The 24524-nt window shown below is 47.0% G+C and overlaps 1 protein-coding gene and 1 long non-coding RNA gene across 5 annotated transcripts in view; both read right to left on the bottom strand.

The window, feature by feature from the left end:
- The window catches only part of PLEKHG3 (pleckstrin homology and RhoGEF domain containing G3), a 45652-nt gene extending 21318 nt beyond the window's left edge, over nt 1-24334 (bottom strand). For 2 of the 4 annotated variants that reach the window (XM_055538354.1, XM_055538355.1), the window contains exon 1: nt 23948-24334. In XM_055538354.1, coding sequence (XP_055394329.1) covers nt 23948-24211 — 264 coding nt within the window. In that variant the 5' untranslated portion in view covers nt 24212-24334. Of the gene's footprint in view, nt 1-23205 lie in introns of all 4 variants that reach the window. The other 2 variants (XM_055538356.1, XM_055538357.1) reach the window with 2 other exon arrangements.
- LOC129621668 (uncharacterized) lies at nt 14592-23194 on the bottom strand. The gene is made up of 3 exons (XR_008699592.1): nt 17578-23194; nt 17258-17316; nt 14592-16816 (listed from the first exon to the last, which is right to left on the bottom strand). It is a non-coding gene; the product is annotated as an uncharacterized LOC129621668 (long non-coding RNA).
- Nucleotides 24335-24524: the final 190 nt, after the last annotated feature.

The following is a 24524-nucleotide window of genomic DNA, read 5'->3' as shown; positions in this document are numbered from 1 at the left end:
TACAAGGAGACTATCTATGTAGCTAACCTTATATGGCAAAAGAAATGTTGCGGGTATGATCAAGTTAAGGATCTTGAGATGGGGAAGACTGTTCTAGATTATGTGGGTAGGCTCACGGTAATCACGAGGGGCCTCACAAGAGAGAAGTAGCAGGAGTCAGAAGCTGATGTGACAGCAGAGGCAGAGGGATAGAGCGAGAAACTGGTCAATGCTAGGCTGCTGGCTTCGTCAACGGAGGAAAGAGACCACAAGTCAAAGCATCTAAGCAGCTTCAGGAAGCTGGAAAGGACAAGCAAACAAAATTTTCCCTGGAGACTCCAGAAGGAAAATAGCCCTGTAGGCCCAGACTGACATCTGACCTCCAGAACTAAAAGATAATAAATGTCTGCTGCTTCATTTATTCTTCACTGTGCTGGGTCTCTGTCGCCGTGTGAGCTTTTCTCTAGTTGCAGCGAGCAGGGGCTACTTCCTAGTTGTGGAGTGGGCTTCTCATCGCAGAGGCCTCTCGTTGCAGGGCAGGGGCCCTAGCACGCTCAGGCTTCAGTAGCTGCGGCTCCCAGGCTCTAGAGCACGCAGGCTCAGTAGCGGTGGCGCAGGGTCTTAGATGCTCCATGGAATGTGGGTCATCCCGGACCAGGGATCGAACCTGTGTCTCCTGCATTGGCAGGTGGATTCTTTCCCACTGAGCCACCAGGGAAGTCTGCACGGGTGCTGTTCTAAGGCACTAAGATGGCAGTGTTTGTTAACAGCAGCCATGGGACACTAATACACAGGCACTTCTCTGAACTCCACTGAGCCTGAGTGTCGCATAAAGCACAGGTCCTTGGGGTTCTCATGTGCAAGATCTCCTTCCAGACTAGATAGTAAAAACCTAGTGGGCTGGGCCTTCTTTCACCCCCAGAAGGCAATTCACTCACTAGGTGTTCAGTAAATTTCTGCACCTCTCCACTCCCACAGTAGTCAGACGAAAGACAAACAGTGGCCTCAGTCAAGACCTGAGACAGTTCCTCCTTGTCTAATGAGTTTCCAATTAGTCACTGCCAGCAAGTTTCCGATTCACCAAGAGGCATGCAGGAGCAGTGACTGCCCATTCACCCCAGCAGCCCCATACTCTAGGCCCCAGAAGAGGGACTGGAGCGGGGGCATAGCTGCCCTGCCACGCCACATATTAAATGACCAGCCACAAAAACTGGAAGAAGAGACCACTCTGGAGTTTGAAGAGGGACTACAGCAAAAGGGCCCTACAGATATCCCAGGAAAAGCAGTCCACCAGGAGGTTTCATCGAAACTGAAGGCAAAGGAGAGCAATTACTGTGGATGAGAAATTGCTATTGCTCATAGCCAGGGTAGGTCACAGCTTGTCACTAAGCAGGAAAATGACACAGACACAATGTCCCCAGAAGATGGAGGGGATGAAGACCATGCTAGAAATCACAGACACCTCCAGTGTTCTCAGAGGCTTCACCTCTCCCATCTCTAGAGGCTCACAGGACCACCCCTCCTTATCAGCAAAATTCAGAGACCCAGACCCACTAATTAACCATCTAGTTGCTCCCCGTACACCCACTATAGGGGGTGTTTATTTTGAGGCCGCCAACCTTGAACCACACCTTTAAGAGTTGCAGCATTTACTATTGCATCAGATTCAAAGGAACTGGAGAATCTCAGTGGAAAGCAAGTGGGAACAGAGGAGCCCACTGGATCTGAGTTCTCAGATGAGAAGGAGATAATGAGCAAGTGTCTCAGTGCATGAGAGTCCAGAGAGCAGAGATTAAATGCAGTAAACGGATTCACAGGCTTTGGAGTCAGGCAGATGTGGCTTGAAACCCAGTTACTCTGTTTTACTAGCTATGGGTGGCCTTGGGCAAGTCACTGGATCTAACCAAACTTCAAGTTCCTTTACCCGTAAAATAAACACAGCAATACTACCAATTTCGCTGGTCTCCAAGAACGAGAGGACACGCAGTATACCTTCCAATAAATGGTAGCAATGAGAAGGATGGATGAGTTACTATTTGTCCATAAGCATCAGGATAAGAGATTTTTCTGATGCGTGTCTAAAACAGTAGACCCATATCTCAAGTCAATAACAGAGATACAAGTTTAATCATGTACCACCATGACCCAACCCTCCCCTCCCCACTTCACCCTGATCCTGCTGATCATCCATCATCTATGATCCCAACACAGATTTGGACCATGATCTTTTAAGGGCAAATATAAAGCAATTCAGCTGGAAATGGAAACGAGTCTGATATCCAGGCCCCACAGAAGGTCAAACCAGAAGACGAAGTTTGAATGAGTCAGTCCTATGCTGTAGCAGGCAGGGCTCATTCCTCTGGGTTCTGCAGGGAGAGAGCTGGAGAGGAACAGACCATGCGGAACAACAGGCCTGAGCACGAACAGAATTTAAGGTACCGTGAGGTAGGGAAGCAATTGGTGGAAACCATCCTTGACACCCGTCCTTGGATTTTAAAGAAAACATATAATCCAACTCCAGGGTAGACAAATGAGAGAGCCAGGACTTAGAGGGAAAAGCCCCTGTGTTTGCCCATTTCCTAAATCACAGGGAATATTCAAGAGGGGAAGGCAGCAGAATGGACCTGAAGGGCCCTGGGACTCCAGCCAGCATGGCTCAAAACCAGGTTTAGTTCTATTCCTAACTTGATGGACGACAGGGAGAGGGGCAGTGAGCCATCTGTACCGCAAGCGTACCTCTACCCGCTCATTTAGGGATAAGACGAACGGCCCTTCCCGAGTCATGAGCTTCAGAATTCACTGCTCAGGTATATTCAAGCACCCACTTTGCACAAAGACACTGTGGCAGCCTTGTGGGTTGACACAAAGATGAGTCACACACAGAACCCGCTCTGGAGAACAAATACTGCATCAGGAGAAACCGGACAAGCACATCAATGACAAAGGGAAGCAAGGACTGCCCTGGCAGTCCCGTGGTTAAAATTCAGTGCTTCCACTGCAGGAGGCACAGGTTCGATCCCTGGTTGGGGAACTAAAATCCCACAAGTCACGCTGTGCGGCCAAAAAATAATAATAATAATTTTTTAAAAAATGGGAAGATTTGGGAGAATGGCATTGAAACATGTAAAATATCATGTATGAAATGAGTTGCCAGTCCAGGTTCGATGCACGATACTGGATGCTTGGGGCTGGTGCACTGGGACGACCCAGAGGGATGGAATGGGGAGGGAGGAGGGAGGAGGGTTCAGGATGGGGAACACATGTGTACCTGTGGCGGATTCATTTTGATATTTGGCAAATCTAATACAGTTATGTTAAGTTTAAAAATAAAATAAAATTAAAAAAAAAAAAAAAAAAGACTAGGTAACCAATAAAAAAAAAAAAAAATAGACATATCAACAGATTATCCACAAAGCAGTGCTTCAAGTGCTGGCACAGAAATGCATATAAACTCTGCTGATGGAAGAAGTAGAAAGTGCCACCTGGTGGACCCAGGCAGCTTTAAGGGAGTGACATTTTCGCTGAGTCTTGAATGATGACAAAGCTTCTGCCAGGTGAGGACCTGGACCACACAAGGACCTGGGGCGTATGGCAGCAAGGGGATGGGCACACCCGGGCCAGGCCTGGAAGACCCACCACAGAGACTCGGGGAGACAAAGTGAGAAACTACCCTTAAAATATACAAACTGCTAGGTGGTGCTATGGCCGCAGGGGTCTACACAGCCAGAATGTTCATGAAGCATCGAGAAGCCAAAGAAGATGCTGGCTGTTTACAGAGAGCTTCAAGGAGAGAAAGAGATGGGGAGAATGTGCTAGGAAGAAGGATGACACCTATCCCAACCCCTGAGAAGGGGGAAGAAACAAGGCCCCCAATAAATGTGGAGATATGAAACTACCCAGATACGAAATGTTTCTAAAAGCAGAGGGGTGAATGCCAAGTCTAGACACTGAGATGCCAGGGCTTAACTAGAAGGGAATCTTCCCCTGGGATTCCAGAACAGCAGCTCCCAGCTGGGGGCATTGTGTGGGGGCTGGGGGAGTCAGTGTTACCACCTGAGGGTTTTTCCCTTCCCCAAATTCCTTCCCCAAGGAAATCAGAATTAGGGAGGCTCCCCCAAACACAAGTTGGTCTTCAGTTCCAAGCAACAGCAGCCCCCTTCATGAACTGCTGCCATCAGGCACACACCCTGATTCTCCTGGCCCTCAGGAACAAGAGCAAGAGCTCCAACCAAAGCCCCTCGTTGCCCTGGACGCCGACCCTGAGCCTGGCACCTGACCCAGACAACCTAGGAAAGTAGATTTTCCAAGGCATAGCTTACAGACTCACACAACAAGTGTGAGTCTGTAATTCTCAAAGCAGCTGGCCTTTCGGAGAGCAGGGCCTCCTGCATGACCCTGTCCCTCAGGGATCCCTAACCCAGAGCCCAGGGGGGCCCCTCTGCACCCCCACCCCACCCCAGATCCCTGCCTTCCCTTCTAAGGGGCCTCCACCAGGGAGGCCCGAGAAACTCATCCAACCAGTTTCCAAGTGGGAGGAGAGCAGCTTTGTCCCTCAGCTGAGCAGTTACACACATGCAGAGGGGGCAGCTGTCACCAAACCCTAGATTCTGGGGCAGGTGGGTCCACATGGGCATGGCCCAGGTAGCAGTCCTGTTCCTGGAAAAGCCAGGCCTTGATTCAGGGCTGAAGCTCAAGGCAGGGCAGGGCAGCAACCTGCCCCTGACCTCCCGGCTTCTGCAGCCCAGAGCTCTGGGAGGGGTGGACAAGGCCCCGGCCTGGCGGTGTCCACCAGGGGAAGAGTCCAGGTCAGGGACAACATCCTTCCACCTGCCCAACCTGCCACCACCCCTAGATTTTATCTAAAATAACCACCCTCTGTGGATTCTGGGAAAAGGAAACTTCCGGAAAAAGTGGGAGATTAACTCTGCTTTTCCCAGGGTGTGCTGGGTTCTTCTACAAAGAGCCCCTTCCCTAATCGCCCAACTCCGAGTGTTCAGAGATCACAAGACCCTCCGAAGCCCCTCGCAGAACCACGTGCAGTAACTCAAAGAGGAACATAGGATTCTCGCTCTCGCCCGGCCTCAATGGACACATCCCCTGGAAGAAGACCGGGCAGGATTTTAAAAAGGAACCAACTCAACCTGTCCTCAGTTTCTGAAGGCCCAAGGGAGAAATTTACCTTTCGCCCCAAAGCCTGTGGCCAGCCGGGTTTCACGGCAGAGTCTGGCAAGACTCGGAGGCCTTTGACAGTGCTGCTCCTGCCCCATTCGCACCCCCTGGCCTGGCCAGCCGGGTACCTACCGCTTTCCTCAAAAGCGCTCCCATCTGAGCACCAGGAGGGCCGCGTGGGGCCCAGGAGCCGCATTCGGCCCTGGCAGCCGAGCAGTTAACAGGCTTGGGGCGAGCAGAGAGCTGCCACCAACAGCCTCGGGAATTAAAGCGCCCGCCGCCTCCTGCAAAACCTCTTCAATAAACGTCCTATTCAGAATCAGTTGCGCGTGTGGGTCATACTTTCTGCATTTCTTTCATTCCTGATGCCCAGGGGGCCCCCTAACAGAGGAAATGGAGCTTCCCACCCCAACTCAGCCAGGCCAGGTGAGCGCCACCAACCGCTGAGGACGCGCAAGTGTCTCCAGCAATTCAAGACTGGGGACGCTAACTGCAGGAAGTCAAATAGTGAAGACACTTGAACAAAGCCGGAGCATTCACCAGCACAACAATAACCCATTTATGTGGCTCCTCCCCCACCTCAGGCCCTCAAAGCCTAAGGACATTAACCCTTACAACAGCCAGAGACAGAGGGGAGAGATGGCTGCAGCGGCTGGGAGTTATTTCCCTGTTTTACAGATCAGGAAACTGAGGCATAAGTGGCTCCCAAGATGCCGGGCTGGCATAACCTCAATAGCAGGCAATGTGGTAATAAACACATTCTCTATGAACTCTCCCTACCACAACCGTTTGTGTGCTAAGTCGCTTCAGTTGTGTCTGACTCTTTGCGACTCCATGGACTGTAGCCTGCCAGGTTCCTCTGTCCATGGGATTCTTCAGGCAAGAATATTGGAGTGGGTTGCCATTCCCTTCTCCAGGGGATTGAACCTGAGTCCCCTGCGTTGCAGGCGGATTCTTTACCGCTAAGCCACCGGGGAAGCCAGTGAGGCGGAGCTATTTACTCGCCAAAAGCCGTGCAGCAGGAAAGCCAGGGTTTGCCGGAATTCCGGTGCTCGTCACTATTCCTCAACCCCAACATCAGTGGGGCCAACAGATACAGCCAACGACGGATGGAAAGGTGCCAACCCTGCCCACCTCGCGGGAACGCCTTCTGGCACTTTCTGCCCTTTTACAAGTAACACTATGCTCAGAACAAGTTCCTACAGCATGGAGCAAACCTCAGAAGGAGGCCAACATGGAGTCGGCTGAGAATTCATAACCTGCCCATTGATGCCTCCAGAAACCACTTCTGTGTCAACATGTGACCCAGGGGCCAGCACACAGGTTGCCCTCCCTACCGCAAGCTCACAGCAGGAGTTCTAATCCACACAGCTGACTCAGGGAATGGGCACGTGTCCTCACTTGTTTTCTGTGTGTGCTGCCTTCTTTACTCAGTCACAGCCTCCTGAAGGTTAAGGAGCAGATCTTCCCAGGGTTTTGTGCATTTTCTTCCCCCAGGGCTTCTGATGCTCCAGTCCCTACTCCTGATTTTGGCAGCTGTAGGACTCATGCCAGAAGAAAGCTGAAGCACACAGGAAGGATGGTATTTTCTGGGCTCTTGTAATGGGAGAAAGAGATATCTCCAGTGGAGACACAGAAAAAGGTTTGGGGATGGAGAGGCAAACTGTTCACCTCTTCTCTGCTGCCTGGTCAGGCTCAGCCCAGCTGAAAGCTGCATCATCAGGGCTCAAATAACTTCCATCTAAAAACAGGACTGCTCACAAATATTTGTTGACAGTATAAACCACACGCAGTGAATAAGACAAATCCTTACTATCATGGAGCTTACACTCCAATATGGAAGACGGTCACAAAAGGTAGACAAATATCTAATATATTCCTGGACAGTGTTAAGTGTTAAGAAAAAGATGAAAAAGAGAAAAGGCAGTATGCGGGTGGACAGTGTTAGTTAGGGAGGCCTGGGAAGGCTCTGTAAAGGTGACTCTTGGCAGAGACCTGTATGACAGGAAGCAGCCAGACATACAAAGTTCCTCTGCCAGTCTTTTCCTCTGCCCCACCTCAGCCCACCACCCACACATTTGGTATGTCCAGGCTTCAGCAATATGTGAAGCGTGAACTTCCAGATGTTCAAGCTGGTTTTAGAAAAGGCAGAGGAACCAGAGATCAAATTGCCAACATCTGCTGGATCATCAAAAAAGCAAGAGAGTTCCATAAAAACATCTATTTCTGCTTTATTGACTATGCCAAAGCCTTTGACTGTGTGGATCACAATAAACTATGGAAAATTCTGAAAGAGATGGGAATACCAGATCACCTGACCTGCCTCTTGAGAAACCTGTATGCAGGTCAGAAAGCAACAGTTAGAACTGGACATGGAACAACAGACTGGTTCCAAATAGGAAAAGGAGTATATCAAGGCTGTATATTGTCACCCTGCTTATTTAACCTATATGCAGAGTACATCATGAGAAACGCTGGGCTGGAAGAAGCACAAGCTGGAATCAAGATTGCCGGGAGAAATATCCATAACCTCAGATATGCAGATGACACCACCCTTATGGCAGAAAGTGAAGAGGAACTAAAAAGCCTCTTGATGAAGGTGAAAGAGAGTGAAAAAGTTGGCTTAAAACTCAACATTCAGAAAACGAAGATCATGGCATTTGGTCCCATCACTTCATGGGAAATAGATGGGGAAACAGTGGAAACAGTGTCAGACTTTACTTTTTTGGACTCCAAAATCGCTGCAGATGGCTGATTGCAGCCATGAAATTAAAAGAGGCTTACTCCTGGGAAGGAAAGTTATGACCAACCTAGATAGCATATTCAAAAGCAGAGACATTACTTTGCCAACAAGGTTCATCTAGTCAAGACTATGGTTTTTCCAGTAGTCATGTATGGATGTGAGAGTTGGAGTGTGAAGAAAGCTGAGTGCCGAAGAATTGATGCTTTTGAATTGTGGTGTTTGCGAAGACTCTTGAGAGTCCCTTGGACTGCAAGGAGATCCAACCAGTCCATTCTAAAGGAGATCAGCCCTGGGTGTTCTTTGGAAGGAATGATGCTAAAGCTGAAACTCCAGTACTTTGGCCACCTCATGGGAAGAGTTGACTCATTGGAAAAGACTCTGATGCTGGGAGGGATTAGGGGCAGGAGGAAAAGGGACGACAGAGGATGAGATGGCTGGATGGCATCACTGACTCGATGGACGTGGGTTTGGGTGAACTCCGGGAGTTGGTGATGGACAGGGAGGCCTGGCGTGCTGCAATTCATAGGGTTGCAAAAAGTCGGACACGACTGAGCAACTGAATTGAACTGAGACCTCATCATCATAGTAAAGTAAAAGTGAAAGTCGCTCAGTCGTGTCCGACTCTTTGCAACCCCATGGACTATACAGTCCATGGAATTCTCCAGGCCAGAATACTGGAGTGGGCAGCCTTTCCCTTCTCCAGGGGATCTTCCTAATCCAGGGATCAAGCCCAGATTGCCCACATTGAAGGCGGATTCTTTACCAGCTAAGCCACAAGGGAAGCCCATCATCATAGTAAGTACAAACTTATGATGCTTTTAAGCATTCCACTATTTCTCAGTATAAAAATTACTAACCACACAATAAAACAAACCATGTCAAGCAAGTCAGAAGATGAAAGAAATTGATACTCCAAAAACTAGGAATAAAAGAAAAATCTGAAAAAGACTTGAAAAAGTACTCAGTTCAGTTCAGTTGTTCAGTCGTGTCCGACTCTTTGCGACTCCATGAATTGCAGCACGCCAGGCCTCCCTGTCCATCACTAACTCTGGAGTTCACCCAAACCCACGTCCATCGAGTCAGTGATGCCATCCAGCCATCTCATCCTCTGTCGTCCCTTTTCCTCCTGCCCCCAATCCCTCCCAGCATCAGAGTCTTTTCCAATGAGTCAACTCTTTGCATGAGGTGGCCAAAGTACTGGAGTTTCAGCTTTCGCATCATTCCTTCCAAAGAACTAAATGGAAATAAAATAGTTGACCTTTGAACAATATGGGGCTTCGGGGCAGTAGAAATCCATGTATAACTTTACACCCAGCCCTCTGTATCCATGATTTCTCATCTGCAGATTCAACAAGCTGCAGATTGCATGGTACTGCTGTTACCATTTAGTCGCTGTTATCCGACTCTTTTGAGACTCCCTGAGCCTGTCAGGTTTCTCTGTCCATGGGATTTCCCAGACAAGAATACTAGAACAGATTGCCATTTTCTTCTCCAGGGGATCTTCCCAAACCAGGAATCAAATACGTACCTCCCACACTGGCAGGCAGATTCTTTACTACTGAGCCCCATGTAGTACTATGGTACATATTTATTGAAAAAAATCCACATATAACTGAACCCACACATTTCATATCCAAATTTTTCAAGGGTTAATTGTATACAATATTGACATGTTAAACCCAATAGGTAAGTTAAACAGAAAATTAAATACAGCTAAAGAAAGAATTAGTGAAATGGGGAAAAAAAAAAAAACTGAGGAAATTATCCTGAAATAGATGTGAAGAGTAATATAGAAAATATGAACATTAAGAGACAAGATCCAGGGCTTCCCCAGTGGTCTAGTGGTTAAGAATCTGCCTGCCAATGCAGGGGACATGGGTTCGATCCCTGGTCTGGGAGGACCCCACATGCCATGGAGCAACTAAGTCCATGTGCCTACTGAGCCCACACTGTAGAGCCCATGAGCCCCAGCTACTGAAGCCCACACACCTAGAGCCCATGCTTCAAAACAAGAGAAGCCCCTGCTCTCCACAACTAGAGAAAGCCTGTGTGCAGCAACGAAGACTCAGGACAACCAAAAATAAAAAATAAAAAAAAAAGTAAATAAATAAATCTTTAAAAAAAGAGAGAGAGAGACAAGATCCAAAGAGTTCCAGAGGAAGAAAAGGAAAAGAATTAAGGGAGAGGCAATTTTCAAAGACAGAATATATATGAATTTTCCAGAACTGAACATATCGACATCTGTCCTCATATTGAAAGCACATCTAAGTTAAATTTTTTAAAAGTCCACATTTAGACCTATCATACATAGTATAAATGCAGATTATCAAAGACAAAAAAGAACATCTTAAAGGATTATAAGGAAATACTATGAACGAACATATGCTAATGAATTAGATAACTTTGATGCCATTCCTAGACAAATTCCTAGAATGACATAAACCAATGAGGATTTGAGAAGTAACAGAAAATCTGAAGAGATCTGTTAACAAGCAAAGAGCCTGAATTAATAATTTTTAAACTTCCAATAAAGAAAAGCCCAGGACTCAATGGCTTCACTGGTGAATTTACCAAACATTTAAAGAATTAACAGCAATTCTTCACAAACTCTTCCAAAAATCAGAAGAGGAAGGAACACTTCCAACACATTCTATGAGGCCTGATAAAAGTCCAAACAAAATATCACAAGGGGAAAAAAAAGCTACAGGCCAGCATCCCTTACAAATGTGGCTATAAAAATCCTCAACAATACACTAACAAACTGAATCCAGCAACATATAAAAAGGAATATACACTATGACCATGTGAATTTATCCCAGAAATACAGGACTGGGTTAACATCCAAAACCAAAAATAAATATAATTCTAGATATTAATAGAATAAAATACAAAAACCATCTGGTCACCTTAATAGACCCAGAAAAAAACATTTGACAAAATCTGACACCCTTCCATGATAAAAACAAGACACAAGCTAGGAATAGAAGGGAACATCCCTAGTCTTATAAAGAACATACAAAAAACCCCACAGATACTTCATCTCAATGGAAAAAGAAGAAATGTTTTCCCCCTAAGATCAGGAATAAGACAAGAATTTCCCCTCATGACACTTCTATTCAACATTGTACTGGAGTTCTAGCCAGGAAAATTAGGCAAGAAAAAGATATAAAAGACATTCAGATTGAAAAGGAAGAAGTAAAAGTATTTCTAGTTGGCTTAAAACTCAACATTCAGAAAACGAAGATCATGGCCTCTGGGCCCATCACTTCATGGCAAATAGATGGGGAAACAATGGCAACAGTGAGAGACTTTATTTTGGGGAGCTCCAAAATCACTGCATATGGTGACTGCAGCCATGAAATTAAAAGACATTTGCTCCTTGGCAGAAAAGTTATGACCAACCTAGACAGCATGTTAAAAAGCAAAGACATTACTTTGCCAACAAAGACCCATCTAGTCAGAGCTATGGTTTTTTCCAGTAGTCATGTATGGATGTGAGAGCTGGACTATAAAGAAAGCTGAGTGCTGAAGAATTGATGCTTTTGAACTGTGGTGTTGGAAAAGACTCTTGAGAGTCCCCTGGACTGCAAGGAGATCCAACCAGTCCATCCTAAAGGAAATCAGTCCTGAATATTCATTGGAAGGACTGATGCTGAAGCTGAAACTACAATACTCTGGCCACCTGATGCAAAGAACTGACTCATTGGAAAAGACCCTGATGCTGGGAAAGATTGAAGGCAGGAGGAGAAGGGGACATCAGAGGATGAGATGGTTGGATGGCATCACCGACTCTATGGGCATAAGTTTGAGTAAGCTCCAGGAGTTGGTGATGGACAGGGAGGCCTGGTGTGCTGCAGTCCATGGGGTCACAAAGAGTCAGAGACGACTGAGCAACTGAACTGAACTAAATTCATAGATGACATGATCTTATATATATAGAAAATCTTAAGAAATTCACTAATGAAACCATTAATGGACTCCACTAATGAAAGAGTGTAGTAAGATGGAAGGATACAAGAGCAATACACAAAAATCAATTGTGTTCCTATATACTGCTGCTGCTGCTGCTGCTAAGTCACTTCAGTCGTGTCCGACTCTGTGCGACCCCATAGACAGCAGCCCACCAGACTCCCCCGTCCCTGGGATTCTCCATGCAAGAACACTGGAGTGGGTTGCCATTTCCTTCTCCAATGCATGAAAGTGAAAAGTGAAAGTGAAGTCGCTCAGTCGTGTCTGACTCTTAGTGACCCCATGGACTGCAGTCCACCAGGCTCCTCCATCCATGGGATTTTCCAGGCAAGAGTACTGGAGTGGGGTGCCATTGCCTTCTCCATCCTATATACTAGTAGCACAAAATGCAATGAAGGGAAATGCCCTGCTGGTCCACTGATTGGTACTCTACACTTTCACTGCCAAGGGAAGGGGTTTAACTCCTGCAAATTGAGTGGCTTACCCTCCCCCCAAGAAACAAAACAATCCCATTTATAACAGCTTCAGAAAGCATTGAAAACTTTGGAATATATTTAACAAAAGGAATCTAAGAATTGTATATGGGAAGCTACAAAACACTTGAAAGAAACTAAAGACCTGAATAAATGGAAGGACATCCCATGTTCATGGATCAGAACACTCTTAAAGTTAGAGATACTCAGTAAATTGATCTACAGACTCAATGCGATCTATTTCAAAATTCGAGCTGGCATTTTTGTAGAAATTGACAAGACGATCATAGAATTTGCATGGAAAAGCAAGGGAGCCGGAATAGCTAAAACAATCTTGAAAAAGAACAAAGTTGGAAGACTCACAGTTCCCAACTTCAAAACTGATTACAAAGCTATAGTTACCAAGACTGTACTGACATATAGACAGACATATAGATTAATGCAACAGAACTGAGAGTACAGAAATAAAACTTCACATTTATAGTCAACTGATTTTCATTAAGGGTACCAAAACCATTCAGTAGGGAAAGAATAGTCTTTTCAACCATGTTAGCACAGCTATATTCACATGCATAAGAATGAATCTGCATATCTAGTTCATATCATGCACAAAAATTAAGTCAAAATGGATCACAGACCTAAATGTAAAAGCTAAAACTATAAAACTCCTAAAAGGAAACACAGAGGTAAATTTTGTGAGCTTGGGCAAGCAGTGGTTTCTTAGATACAATAGGAAAAGCACAAGCAACAAAACAAAAAAATAGATAAATTGGACTTCATCAAGATTTAAAACTTATGTTTCAAAGACACTATAAAAAAAATGAGACTAGATCATGTTACAATGTATACAAATATTGAATCATTAAGTTGTACATTTGAAACTAATAATAATATATCAATTACACATCATTTTCGAAAAATTTTTAAAAGAGAGACAGTGAAAAGATAAATCACAGAATGGGAGCAAATATTTGTAAACCTGATAATAGACTTGTATCCAGACTATATAAAGAACCCTTACAATAACAATAAAATAACCCAATTTTAACATAGGCAACAATTTGAATAGATATTTCTCCAAAAAAATATACAAATGGCCAATAAGCATAAGAAAAAATGCTCAACATCATTAGTCATTAGAAAAATGCAAATCAAATCACAATTAAATCTATTTCATACTCACTCTAAGATGGCTAAAATCAAAACCATGTTCAATAACAAGTGTTGGAAAAGATAAAGAGAAATTAGAACTCATATATTGCTGGTAAGAAATAGTGTAGCCTATTTAGAAAACAATTTAACAATTCCACAAAAAGTTAACTTATAAATAATAATCTCCCAGCAGGTCATATAGAAGCTAGGAGATCTATATGCTGCGCACAATAAGTTGTACACAATTGTTCATAGCAGTTTTATAATACAAAAAAAGTGGAAACAGCTCAAATGTCTGTCAACTGATAAATGGATAAACAAAATGTAGTAAACCCATATAATGGAATGAAAAATGAAGAACTGATAACCTGCCACAACATTGATGAAAACATTATGTTAAATGAAAAGGCTAGTCAACAGAACGATACATTGTATGAACTCATTTATGTAAAAGGTCCAGAACAGGCAAATCTAGAAAGATAAAAGTAGACTAGTGATTGCCTGGGGCTAGTGGATAGGGGAAATGACTGCAAAAAGTAGTTTCTTTTAATAAACTGTGATAATAAAAATGGTTTAGATAGCAGGCTTTCCAGTTGGCACCAGTGGTAAAGAACCTGCCTGCTAATGCAAGAGACTTAAGAGACTTGAGTTTGATCCCTGGGTCAGGAAGATTCCCTGGAGAAGGGCATGGCAACCCACTGCAGAATTCTTGCCTGGAAAATCTCATGGACAGAAGATCCTGGTGGGCTACAGTCCGTAGTGTCTCAAAAGAGGTGGACATGACTGAGGCCACTAAACACACACGATTAGACAGCAGAGGGAACTCCCTGGTGGTCCAGTGGTTAGGACTCTGCACTCTCACTGCCGAGGGCCTGTATTTGATCCCTGGTCGAGAACTAAGATCCCACAAGCTGAGCGGCAGGGCCAAAAGAGAAAAAAAAAAGATTAGATAGCAGGGATAGTTATACAACTCTGTGCCTATATACTAAAAAATGGGTAAATTTTAAGATACAGGAAATATATCTCATAAAGCTATCGAATCAACTCTTAAAAAGTAAAAAAAAAAAAAAAAAGTAAAAAGTCAGCAGGAAAAGTATAGACTGCTTAATAACTAGCACTGGGAAAACTGGCTATTTCTCTGGAAAAAATAAAATCATTTCCATCCTACAAGGCTGAGTGGTTCTCAACCTTGGCTGAACATAAAAGTTACCTGGGCCATTTCATAACCATGCCTGGGCCCTACCCCAAGATATTTTCATTTTATTGGGCTGATCTGAAATGAAGCTCAGACATTTTAAAAAGCAAATAGTACTATTTTTAAAAGCTCCCCATGAGGCTTTAATATGTAGCCAGAGAGAAGAACCATGGTCACATTCAGAAAATACACTCCAGATGAATTTAAAATGTTAAAGAGTAGAAGCAAAATTAAAAAAAAAAAAAAAGTATAAAATCAGAATAGGAAAAGGGGCTTCCTTGGTGGTCCAGTGGTTAAGAATCCACCTTCCAATGCAGGCCTTCGAGGGCTTTCCTGGTGGCTCAGTGGTAAAGAATCCTCCTGCCACTGCAGGAGACACGGGTTCAATCTCTGATCCAGGAAGATCCCACATACCGAGGAGCAACAAAGCCCGAGGGCGACAACTATTGAGCCTGTGCTCTAGAGCCCGGGAGCCACAACTGCTGAGCCCACGTGCTTGCACTGCTGAAGCCTGTGTGCTCAAGAGACACCACAGAGAGAAGCCTGCACTCCGCAGCTGCAGAGCAGCCCCTACTCACCACAGCTAGAGAAAAGCCCGCACAGCATGAAGACGCAGCACGGCCAAACATATAGAAATAAAATTATATATTAAAAGAGCCAGAAGACCTCCAGCTACAACAAAGAGCACACATACTACAACAAAGACTCAGTGCAGTTAAAAAAAAAAAAAAACTTTAAATAAAAGATTTTTTAAGAACCCATTTAATCAAAACCAGGGTAGGAAAAGATTTCTTGATATGAACAAAAGACTGGTAAATATGACAACATTACAATTTAAATTTCCCTATGAAAAATAACTTAAAGTTAAAACAATCCAGAGCTATATGTGATGAATAAAACCCACAAAAGATTATGAATCTGCCTGCAATGCAGGAAATCCAGGTTTAATACCTGGGTCAGAAAGATCCCCTAGAGGAGGAAATGGAAACCCCCTCCAGTATTCTTGACTGAAGAATTCCATGGACGGAGGAGACTGATGGGCTACGGTTCATAGGGTCACGAAGAGTCGGACAAGACTGAGCAACGAACACTTTCACTTTGTTTCATTTAACACATATACATAGATTTTTTTAATTTCTAAAAATCAGCAAGAAAACGGCAACTAAAACTGAAAAAGTACTGAGAACCTATAACTTGTCAAAGCGTGGGGAACTAGGAGCAAGGAAACAAAGGGTAGAGACTTTTCACTAATTATTACATTCTGGGGCTTGAATCACATGGATGTATTACTTGGTTTAATTTTTTTTTTTTTTTTAATGCAAAAGGCAAAAACCTCACAGAATTATAAACATGGATAGGCAATAAACATGAAAAATGCTCATCCCTATCTTCAATCAAAAGTGCTAATTTTAAGGGGCAGTTTATAAAATAATCTTAAAATTACATCTATTATATTACAAGACACAATCCAAATGTTAGTGAAATAGGGGCTCTTGTGTTTCTAGTAAGAACATATACTGATTCACAAATCATGCAGCGACATTATTTGGCAGTATCTTGAAAAGCACAATTTACAACCCCATAATCCTACCACTGACATACATGGTAGAAAAGATTGACACATGGATGATAAACACAGGATATTGGTGAGAAAAACGGAAACAATCTAAGTCTGTCCATAAGGAAGCTATAATATAATTATATGACAGACCCCATGTAACAGTTCAGTGAATAAACTAGATTTAAATATTTCAACATGGATAAATCTAGACAACAATGTTTATTCAACATGATGCTATACATGTCAACATCAAAACAACAGGAAACTATAAATCACTTACAGACAACAGTAAAAAGTATGAAGACATGCATAGGCGTGATAAACACCGTATTCAAGAGAATGTTACTTCTGGGGAGGGAGGAAAGAGAAAGCAATTAGAAAAGAAAGCACTGACTGCATCTGTTTAACATTCTATCTCTACAATAAATGACAGAAATAAATTGGAGAAAATTACCATTCGCCAGATCTGGATGGTGAGAAGACAGGAGTAGGTGCTCCTCCGCAGGGGCGGGCCGCACCACCCTGGACACGACTGGAACAACCAGCGTGGAGGCTGAGCAGCACAGCACAGCACCCTTCAGCAGCATCCAGAACCCAAACAAAGGAACAAAAGCTCCTGATGGAAAGAGGCCTGGGATTTTTGAAATTGCAGCCCCTCCCTAACAGTTTCTGGCCTTGGAAATGTTGTGCAGCACTCAGGTAGAAGCTTAAAAAATGTAAATGTATTAAAGGCATCCTTGTTTCCACTGAGGCAAGCATTCTCTGGGATAACTGGCAGTCTGCTATGGGTGGAGCTGAATTAAGTTTGGGCCCATCCTGACTCCACAGTAACACAGTAAAACCTTGACCAGCTGGAACCCCTGCAGAGAGAGCTATCCAAAAGGCACGTTTTTTAAGCATGTGCCCAGTTTCCAAAGAGTCTGGGGTAGAGCTCAGAGCATGTGCTCTAGAGTCATCTAGAAGTTCAGACCTCATCTCTGCTAAGTCTTAGCTGAGATCCCAGAAAAGTGACCTACCTTGTGTGAGTGGATTCAGTTTCCTCATCTGTAGTTGAGGGTACCACCACCTACTATGCCTTGTTGAGAAGATTAGTGATATTACCTAAGAGTCAACACTTAAAAAATTGTAGTCAATCTGACTGGGACATCTTTCAAAAGCACGTTACACACGTCCTTCCCTCCCTTCCTAAATATCCAAGGAAATATCATTTAACCTCCGCTTGATGACTCTGGGTCACAATTACCAGCAAAGCATCAATTATCAAAATGATGATGCCCCCAAAGGCCAAGGTGTGCCAAGCACGCCCCCTACGTAAATAATGACCCCTGGCTCTTACACTCATGCCTGTTTTCCAGTGTCTTGTTCTCCATCCTCTCCATCAATTGTCAATTGCACTGTGGTCATTTTTCTTCTCTACATTGGTCTCTTTGCACTCTTTCCTTTGCTGCTGCCTTTCAGTTGTGGGCTTAGAAATCAGATGACACAACTCCTACATAAAAGTTAAACAGGGTCTGAGGGAGCTGGTGTGAAAGAGAATGCAGGAACTTGAGTCCTAGTCGACCTGGAGACCTTCCTGGCTACTTGCAAATAAGCAAGGCCACTGGGTGGCCATGTTGTAAATACGGTAGAAGAGGGGTTACAGGACATATTATGGGATGAACTATTTTCAAGACTGAAAGCATACTCTACTTTGGACACAACATGCAAGGGGCAAACTCTCAGCAGGCCTGGGAGGACTGGTCCCAGTGACCCGAGGCACCCTTTCACTGGTCCAGGCTGGAGGAATACAGAGCTGCCTGCCCCTGTACCACAGCTTCAACTTCTTAGAATCTTCTGCTCTACTAGGACAGAGTAGAACATTTGTGAAGAGTGTGAAAATTTCTCTAATTCCTAAAGTTTCATTCACACAGTAGGGTTCTATTTGTTCAACAAATGTTTACTGGAATCCTACTATGCAGCAAGCACTGGAGATGCAGCGATGCACAGGACAGAGCCTGCAAGAATACTGGTTCCCTTTTCCTGTCAATAAATACTTGCCATCTATTGCTCAAGAATCTCTGACTTTTACACATATGTGCACACACTCCTATATATATAGACCAACATACACACACATAGTCTTGTGGCCTGGGGAGCAAAGTTTTTTAGAGCTTCCAGTACCTGTAGAACCCATCTTTCCTCCTGAGATCCCGTTACCATAGTGAAATGGACTTCACTCGTCTAGCATCCCTCCCTTCATTCTCAGCCAAATTCCAGCAACAACTAGAGCAACCCTTAGTACCCTCAAAGTCTATTTCCCAAAACGCAACATGCGCAGTCACCACCGTGCCCACTGGAACCTCATTCAAGTCCTATGGCCGGCCCCAGAGTCTGCTCAGCATGAAACAGAGTCTGAGAGTCCTTAAAAATCCGTTCCTTGAGCTTAAGCCAGGAGGCTTCCCTCCCCAGAGGCTAGCAAGAGAACTATAAAAAGTCCCATTCTCTCTTGGGTGACATTCCCAGATGGCAACAGTCCACCCAGGGCTAGGCTTGACCCCCACCACTGCCTTCTTCCTCTAACTCCATGGAACAAAAGCTGGAGTAGGTGAGATCGAGGAGCCCAGACTGTTCTCAGGATGAGACCCCAGCACAAGCTCATCACACCCTGTGGATTACACTGTTCTCCATGCTATATGGGAACAAAGAGGGCTCCTTCAGAGAACTGCTAATCAAAATAAGAACAGAGCAGAAACCCTGTTCACAAGGCCAGTCTTTATCCCAGACAGCCAACACCCAGAGGGGTGGCCATCAACTCTGGATGTACCTCCTTCGGATCACAAACTAGTTAACCCTGCCCAGTTTTCATTCTCCTGACTTGAGGTCACCCAACATCACAAAATTGCTTGAGGCTGTTTAGGGCCCTCCCTGGAACTTCCTCTGAAGCCAGATTACACCTAGTTTTACCTCGTCTTCAGGCACCCACTGGTAGGCTCAGAAAACTCCTTCACCTCAAGGGCCTCCTGTGCCTGAAACTGGGCTCTCAGAGGGCGCGGTCTGGCTGATGACCACTTCCCCAGCCCCCGCCCTCCACCGCCCATCGCTGCTTCCTGAGCCAGGCTCGGCCCCCAGGAAACCGCTCCCCACCGCTTTTGACAGCAGCTATCTTTGAGCTCAGGCACCTCCCTTTGAGGTCCTGATTCAGCTGAGAGGGGAAAAGACTCTTCAGATTGGCTGAGTGGAAGCAGAGCTGAGCGGAGTCCAGCCAGACTCAGCACTCAGTGTCTGTCTGTTCGTGTTACTTGAAATTCTGGTCCATGGTGGACCCTTCTTGAAACTTTTTCTGGGGCTGCCTGAGCCTCTGTGAGCACCCTCTGGCACCTCTGCAGGCTCTCCTCAAACAGCTCCACCCACCATTTGCCCAGCCTTCCCTGCCCCTCCCTCGTTTTCACCAGCCTTTTCTCTCCCTCTCCCAGTGGAATTCATCTACAGACATTGGGGGAGAGACAGCTAGCCTTTCCAGCTGTGAGGCAGGGTAGAGAGGCCAGGGATGAAGGTGTGATTTCATCAGGGCTGGTTGGAAGCAAGGGAAATTCCAGAGCAAGGGAGGGTCAGGGCTGCCCCCAGTTCCACCCTAGAAGCAGCACACACACCTGGGAAGCCCACATCCTCAACAATCCCCCAGCCTTGATTCCAGGAGAGGCTTGAAGAGCCTCACCAACTACAAAAGTCTGCACTGAGTAGGGTTTCCATTCACCTGCCTCCAATTCCCCACTTGCTTCAAGCTTTTCATTCAGCAATGGCAATAAAGAGCTTGGGCTACCCTTGCAGAATTTGGTTGGAGAAATAACAAAATAGAAGACTCTCACTTGCTGAAGACCTCTATAGGCTCTGCTAAGCATCAAACAGACGTTAGCTCATTGTTCAGTCTCACAAAACTGTACATGGTAGGTATGATGACTAACTCCACTTTACAGGTGAGAAACACAGGCTCAAAGGGTTATAGCACCGCAGGGCTAGGAAGCTGTCAAGCCCCACAGTGAGTTCCTTGAACTGGGTTTCAAGAAAAGGAAACCAGAGACAAGGAAAATTCCTCCTTCAGGCATTATTGAAGAACCCTTCCTCGGGATGTCTCCCGGGCCACCCCATCTCAAACACCGTCCCACCCACTCCATGACCCTACCCACTCCATGACAGTTCACATCCACCTTTCCCATCACATTACTCTGCTCATCATCAACTTGCTTTCCATTATTTATCTTGCTTGTTGTCAGCTTCCCCCACTAGAAGTCAGCTCCATGAGGTCAATGACTCTAATATATTTTGTTCACTGCCATGTCGCCTGCGTCCAGCATTCTATATAGCAGATGCAAAAAAAACTCTTGAATGAATGAAAGAACCCTTTAAAATAGAACGAAGGGGTGTGAGTGTAGGAAGAAAAAGAGGATGATCCATCCATTCACGGTGGATCTGGTGAGAGAAATCTGGCCAGGGTGAGCTGGGGGCTCCAGATGGGACCTACAAGAGGAAATGAAGGTCTGCCAGGTCCCCGGTGGACTCCAGTAAAGCCTTCCTGCTGGCAGAAGTGACTTCCAGCTGCCAGGGCCCCAGCCTCAGGGCTTCTGCTGGGGAGGGCCGGTTTGCAACTCTGAAACAAAGGCCTATGGACACACAGCTGGCCAGGACTGAGCAGCCGCTGGGTTCAGAGGGGCAGCCTGGGGTGGGGAGAGGGGGACAAATGAGGAGCTGAAGACAGCCCTCAGGGCAGCTGCAAAGGCAGCACCTCCCAGTGCCCAGAGTCCCCTCAACCTCTCAATACAACCAGGAAGAGCTAGATGGCTTCCGATTAACCCTTCAAAGTCAGTGCTCAGCCTGGGCTCAAGGCAACCCCCAGGCTTGGAAGCAGAGCCTTTATAAGGTTCCGAGAAGACAGCAGAGGTGAAGGGGCAAGCCGTACATCTGGAACACAGTTCCTTTTCCCCTCCTGCCCTGGACAGCCCTCAGGCCATGGCCTTTGGCCGCCTCCAGCGTAAACACAGTGACCCTGGGATGGCTGTCGATTCGGTAGGGCAAATGTTTACCCTAGAGCTGAGCTATTACAGGCCGGGGAAGTGTTCACCGTTGGCTCCTGGTATCTCCTGTCTCCTTGTGGCACACATGGGACGTTTCCAATAAACTGTAAAACTCTCGGGGGCTCCTCCTAGCCACACTGAGCCTTCATTTTGTATAGGAGTTTATGCAGCACTTTCCACATACCTGGCTTCCTCTGATCCTTACCAGGCCCCTCTAGGAGGAAAAGTAGGCAAGCCTCCAACTCTACTCAAGAGGAAACTGAGTCAGAAAAAAACTTTGTGACTTAGGTCACGTTGGGAAAAGCACGGGTTAGACCATGAGGAAACCTGAGTTCTGGTCCCCGTTTGCCCAGTAGGAACCTGGCTCCAATCACCTCACATCTCTGGGCTCTGCTGCCTTCGTGTGTAAATGGCACATCCGAGGTGCCTTCCAGCCCGAATGACTCAGTCTTTGATGCTACACAGTAGAGCCAGTGCTGGGCTCCCAGGCCAGGACTCTTCCCACTCTCCCCCTATCCCGCTTCCAATAAAAATCAGTAAAAACAAAGCCCAAGGCAGCTCTTCAGCAAATCACTCTCTGCTTCTAGGACTTGGCTTACCCCAAGCCTACTCCCTTCCCCAGCCCCAGAGCAAAGTATCCCGGGTTTAGATATCCAAGGGGCTGGAAGTGGGGGCAGCAGAGACAGAAGCCTATTAAAAGAGGGAAGATGAGGCTTCTCAGGACCACAGGGAAGAGGATAAGAGAGAAGGGGTACAACTTTTCTGGGTTCTTACTCCCTAGGTTTTCTGCTGGAAATGGTTGGGGTGAAGTCACTCCCAGTTCAGCCATTCACTCCATCCCTAGTTGAGCAAAGGAGAGGATGGAACGGCACTTGCCTGAAGGGAGGCAAGCAGCGTGCTCAGCGCGGAGCCCGGGGGGCTGTCATTACTCTGCTTATTATTTCTTGAGCAAGGTCGGTGTGACTGAGCTGCGCAGAGGTGGGGCTGAGGAGACTCTGGGAACCCCAGTTAGGGTTCCCTGGAGGGTGATGCGGTCCGCATCGCCTCCTGGGGGGCCCACGACGGGAGACAGGCAAGTGACTTTGAGGATGAACTCTTAAAATGGCCTCAATAACACCAGCCGCCCCCACCCCGCCCAGGCCACACCCCTCCCGCCTCCCACTATTACACTTCCCACTCCGTTCTTCCTTTTGTTTTTCAAAAGTAGCTCCAAAGAGTAAAAGTAGCTACCGAAACGTCTTGAAATTGGCACGCCGTCTCCTAGCTTTCCAAACCAAACGGCTGAGAATAGGAAGAAAATGAACCAAACCAATTTCGGGAGTGGGCGAGGTAGAGGTAGACAGTGGCAGGCAGTGGCTTCTGTGCTTTCGGCTCCCCGGCACCCCACTTCTGGCACCCACTCTAATCCCTCCGGGACGTGAGCTGAGATTCCCAGAAGGAGTACCGTGTGACACCAACCCGGAACAGACTGCTGGCGCCTTCGGGCTCCCGGGGTCAGAGGCGCGGAGCCTTCCCCAAAAGGGTCCACCCCGCCCGGGCCCACAGTCCGAGGCAAGGACCAGCCCTCCGGCAACCTAGCGCGCAGTGGGCACGGGTGGGCGCAGCCTCGCGGGCTTCCAGGGTTTCAAACTGAGCCCCTTGGAGCCACTCGGCCCATTCGCTCCTCTCGTTTCCGGGGTGGGGGCTAGAGCACAATGTCTCCTGGCACGAGCCTCCCGCGCTCCAGTCCTTGGCTAGGAGGGTCGCCCTGGAAGCAGCCCACGCGGACCCGGGCCCCCTTCTGCCTCCCCCGAGTCCTCACCCCTCAGGGCGCTGGGGCGGGTGCCTGGGAGGGTGCGGGTTTCAAAACCACCCGGGCACTGCCGCTGGGCCGGCGGCGCTGGCGGAGGGCTCGGAGAGAACCGAGGGACACTCACCGAGCAGCGGCTGCCCCACCGGGTCCGGAACGCAAGGCGCGCGAAGCCACCCAGGTGCCGCCGCAACGCAGGCGCAAGTTTGAAAGTCGCTCCGGGAAGGGGCCGAGACTGCCGGCCGCTCCCGCCCACCGCCAACCCCTTGGCGGCTGGGGCGCGGCCAGCTGCGAGCGCGGCCCCCGGGGACCCCAGCCCGCGCGCGCCTTCCCAGTGCCCAGCAGGAAGTCGGGGCCGAGCCGAGCTGGAGCAGCCACGGGAGGGGGCAGGGAAACCGGGAGGGCGGACCAGGAATTTTTCCAGTGGGTGGAGACTTGGGCCGGCGGCTGGAATCCCGCGATTGGCGGCTTGGCGGGGGCCGGGGGGAACCTCGCGGCACTGCGAGCTGGAAATCGGGGTAAAAGCTGCGACGGCGGCGGCAGGGCTCGCACGCTGCTAATGATTAACTCCGCAGGTGGGGCGAGCGCGCGGCCCCGGCGGTGTGCGCCGGGAGGAACGCTACCCGCCCGGGAGCCACCTAGACGCGCTAAGACACGAAGACGCACGTGGGGTGGGGGCCGAGGGGGTCACCCTGGTGTCACAGACCTGATATCACCGCCTCCCAAGAGGGCACCGGAGGGCCTAAACGGCCCCGATTTTACGAACAGGAAAGGTCCTTTAGTGGGGATCGAATCTGGGAGCCCTGACCCTTCCAAAGCCGGGCACCTCGGCTTTTCTGAGTCCGAAAGGCACGTCTTGAATTCCTCACCGAAATTCGGTTCCCGTGACCCTTTACAGATGTAAGTCCAAACCTCTGAGAAACGAGCAAGAAAGAGATGAAGAAGCCGATAACTTGGGGAGTCCCCCAAGATAGTGTTAGATGAGAAAAGCAAGAGGCAGAACCCCGTGTAATAAAAGACCCATTTTGGTACAACGAAGAGAAACTCCCCTGTTCTGATGTCTGTATGTAATCATTTCGGCATGGAAAAGTGCGCACCTGGAAAAGAGGGGCTGAGGGCGGGAACGGAGACATTCAATAAGGACCGGCTGGCTTTTGAGCAAGAGCACAAACTTTAAATAAACCGGAAATAATTCGTCAATAAAGGTGTTAAAAAAAAAAAAAAAAAAAAGATGCTGTCCCAGCACAAGACAGGGAGAGAAGCCCGGGATGGGAGGAGGAATGGATGGGACACGGACATCAGAACCTCTGGGTACATTTGACATTAGTGTGTAGACATTAAGTGTGTCTAGTAAAGGACGAATATTCCTGTTTAAAAACAAAACAAGCCCAAAAGAAAAGAAAAATAAGCTACTCCCGGGAAATGCAAGCCCCAGGTGATTTACCG

The sequence above is a fragment of the Bubalus kerabau genome, chromosome 10, assembly GCF_029407905.1.
Source record: "Bubalus kerabau isolate K-KA32 ecotype Philippines breed swamp buffalo chromosome 10, PCC_UOA_SB_1v2, whole genome shotgun sequence".
NCBI classification, from domain to species: domain Eukaryota; kingdom Metazoa; phylum Chordata; class Mammalia; order Artiodactyla; family Bovidae; genus Bubalus; species Bubalus kerabau.
Note: the sequence above shows the minus strand (reverse complement) of the source record. Positions and strands in the feature narration are given on the sequence as shown.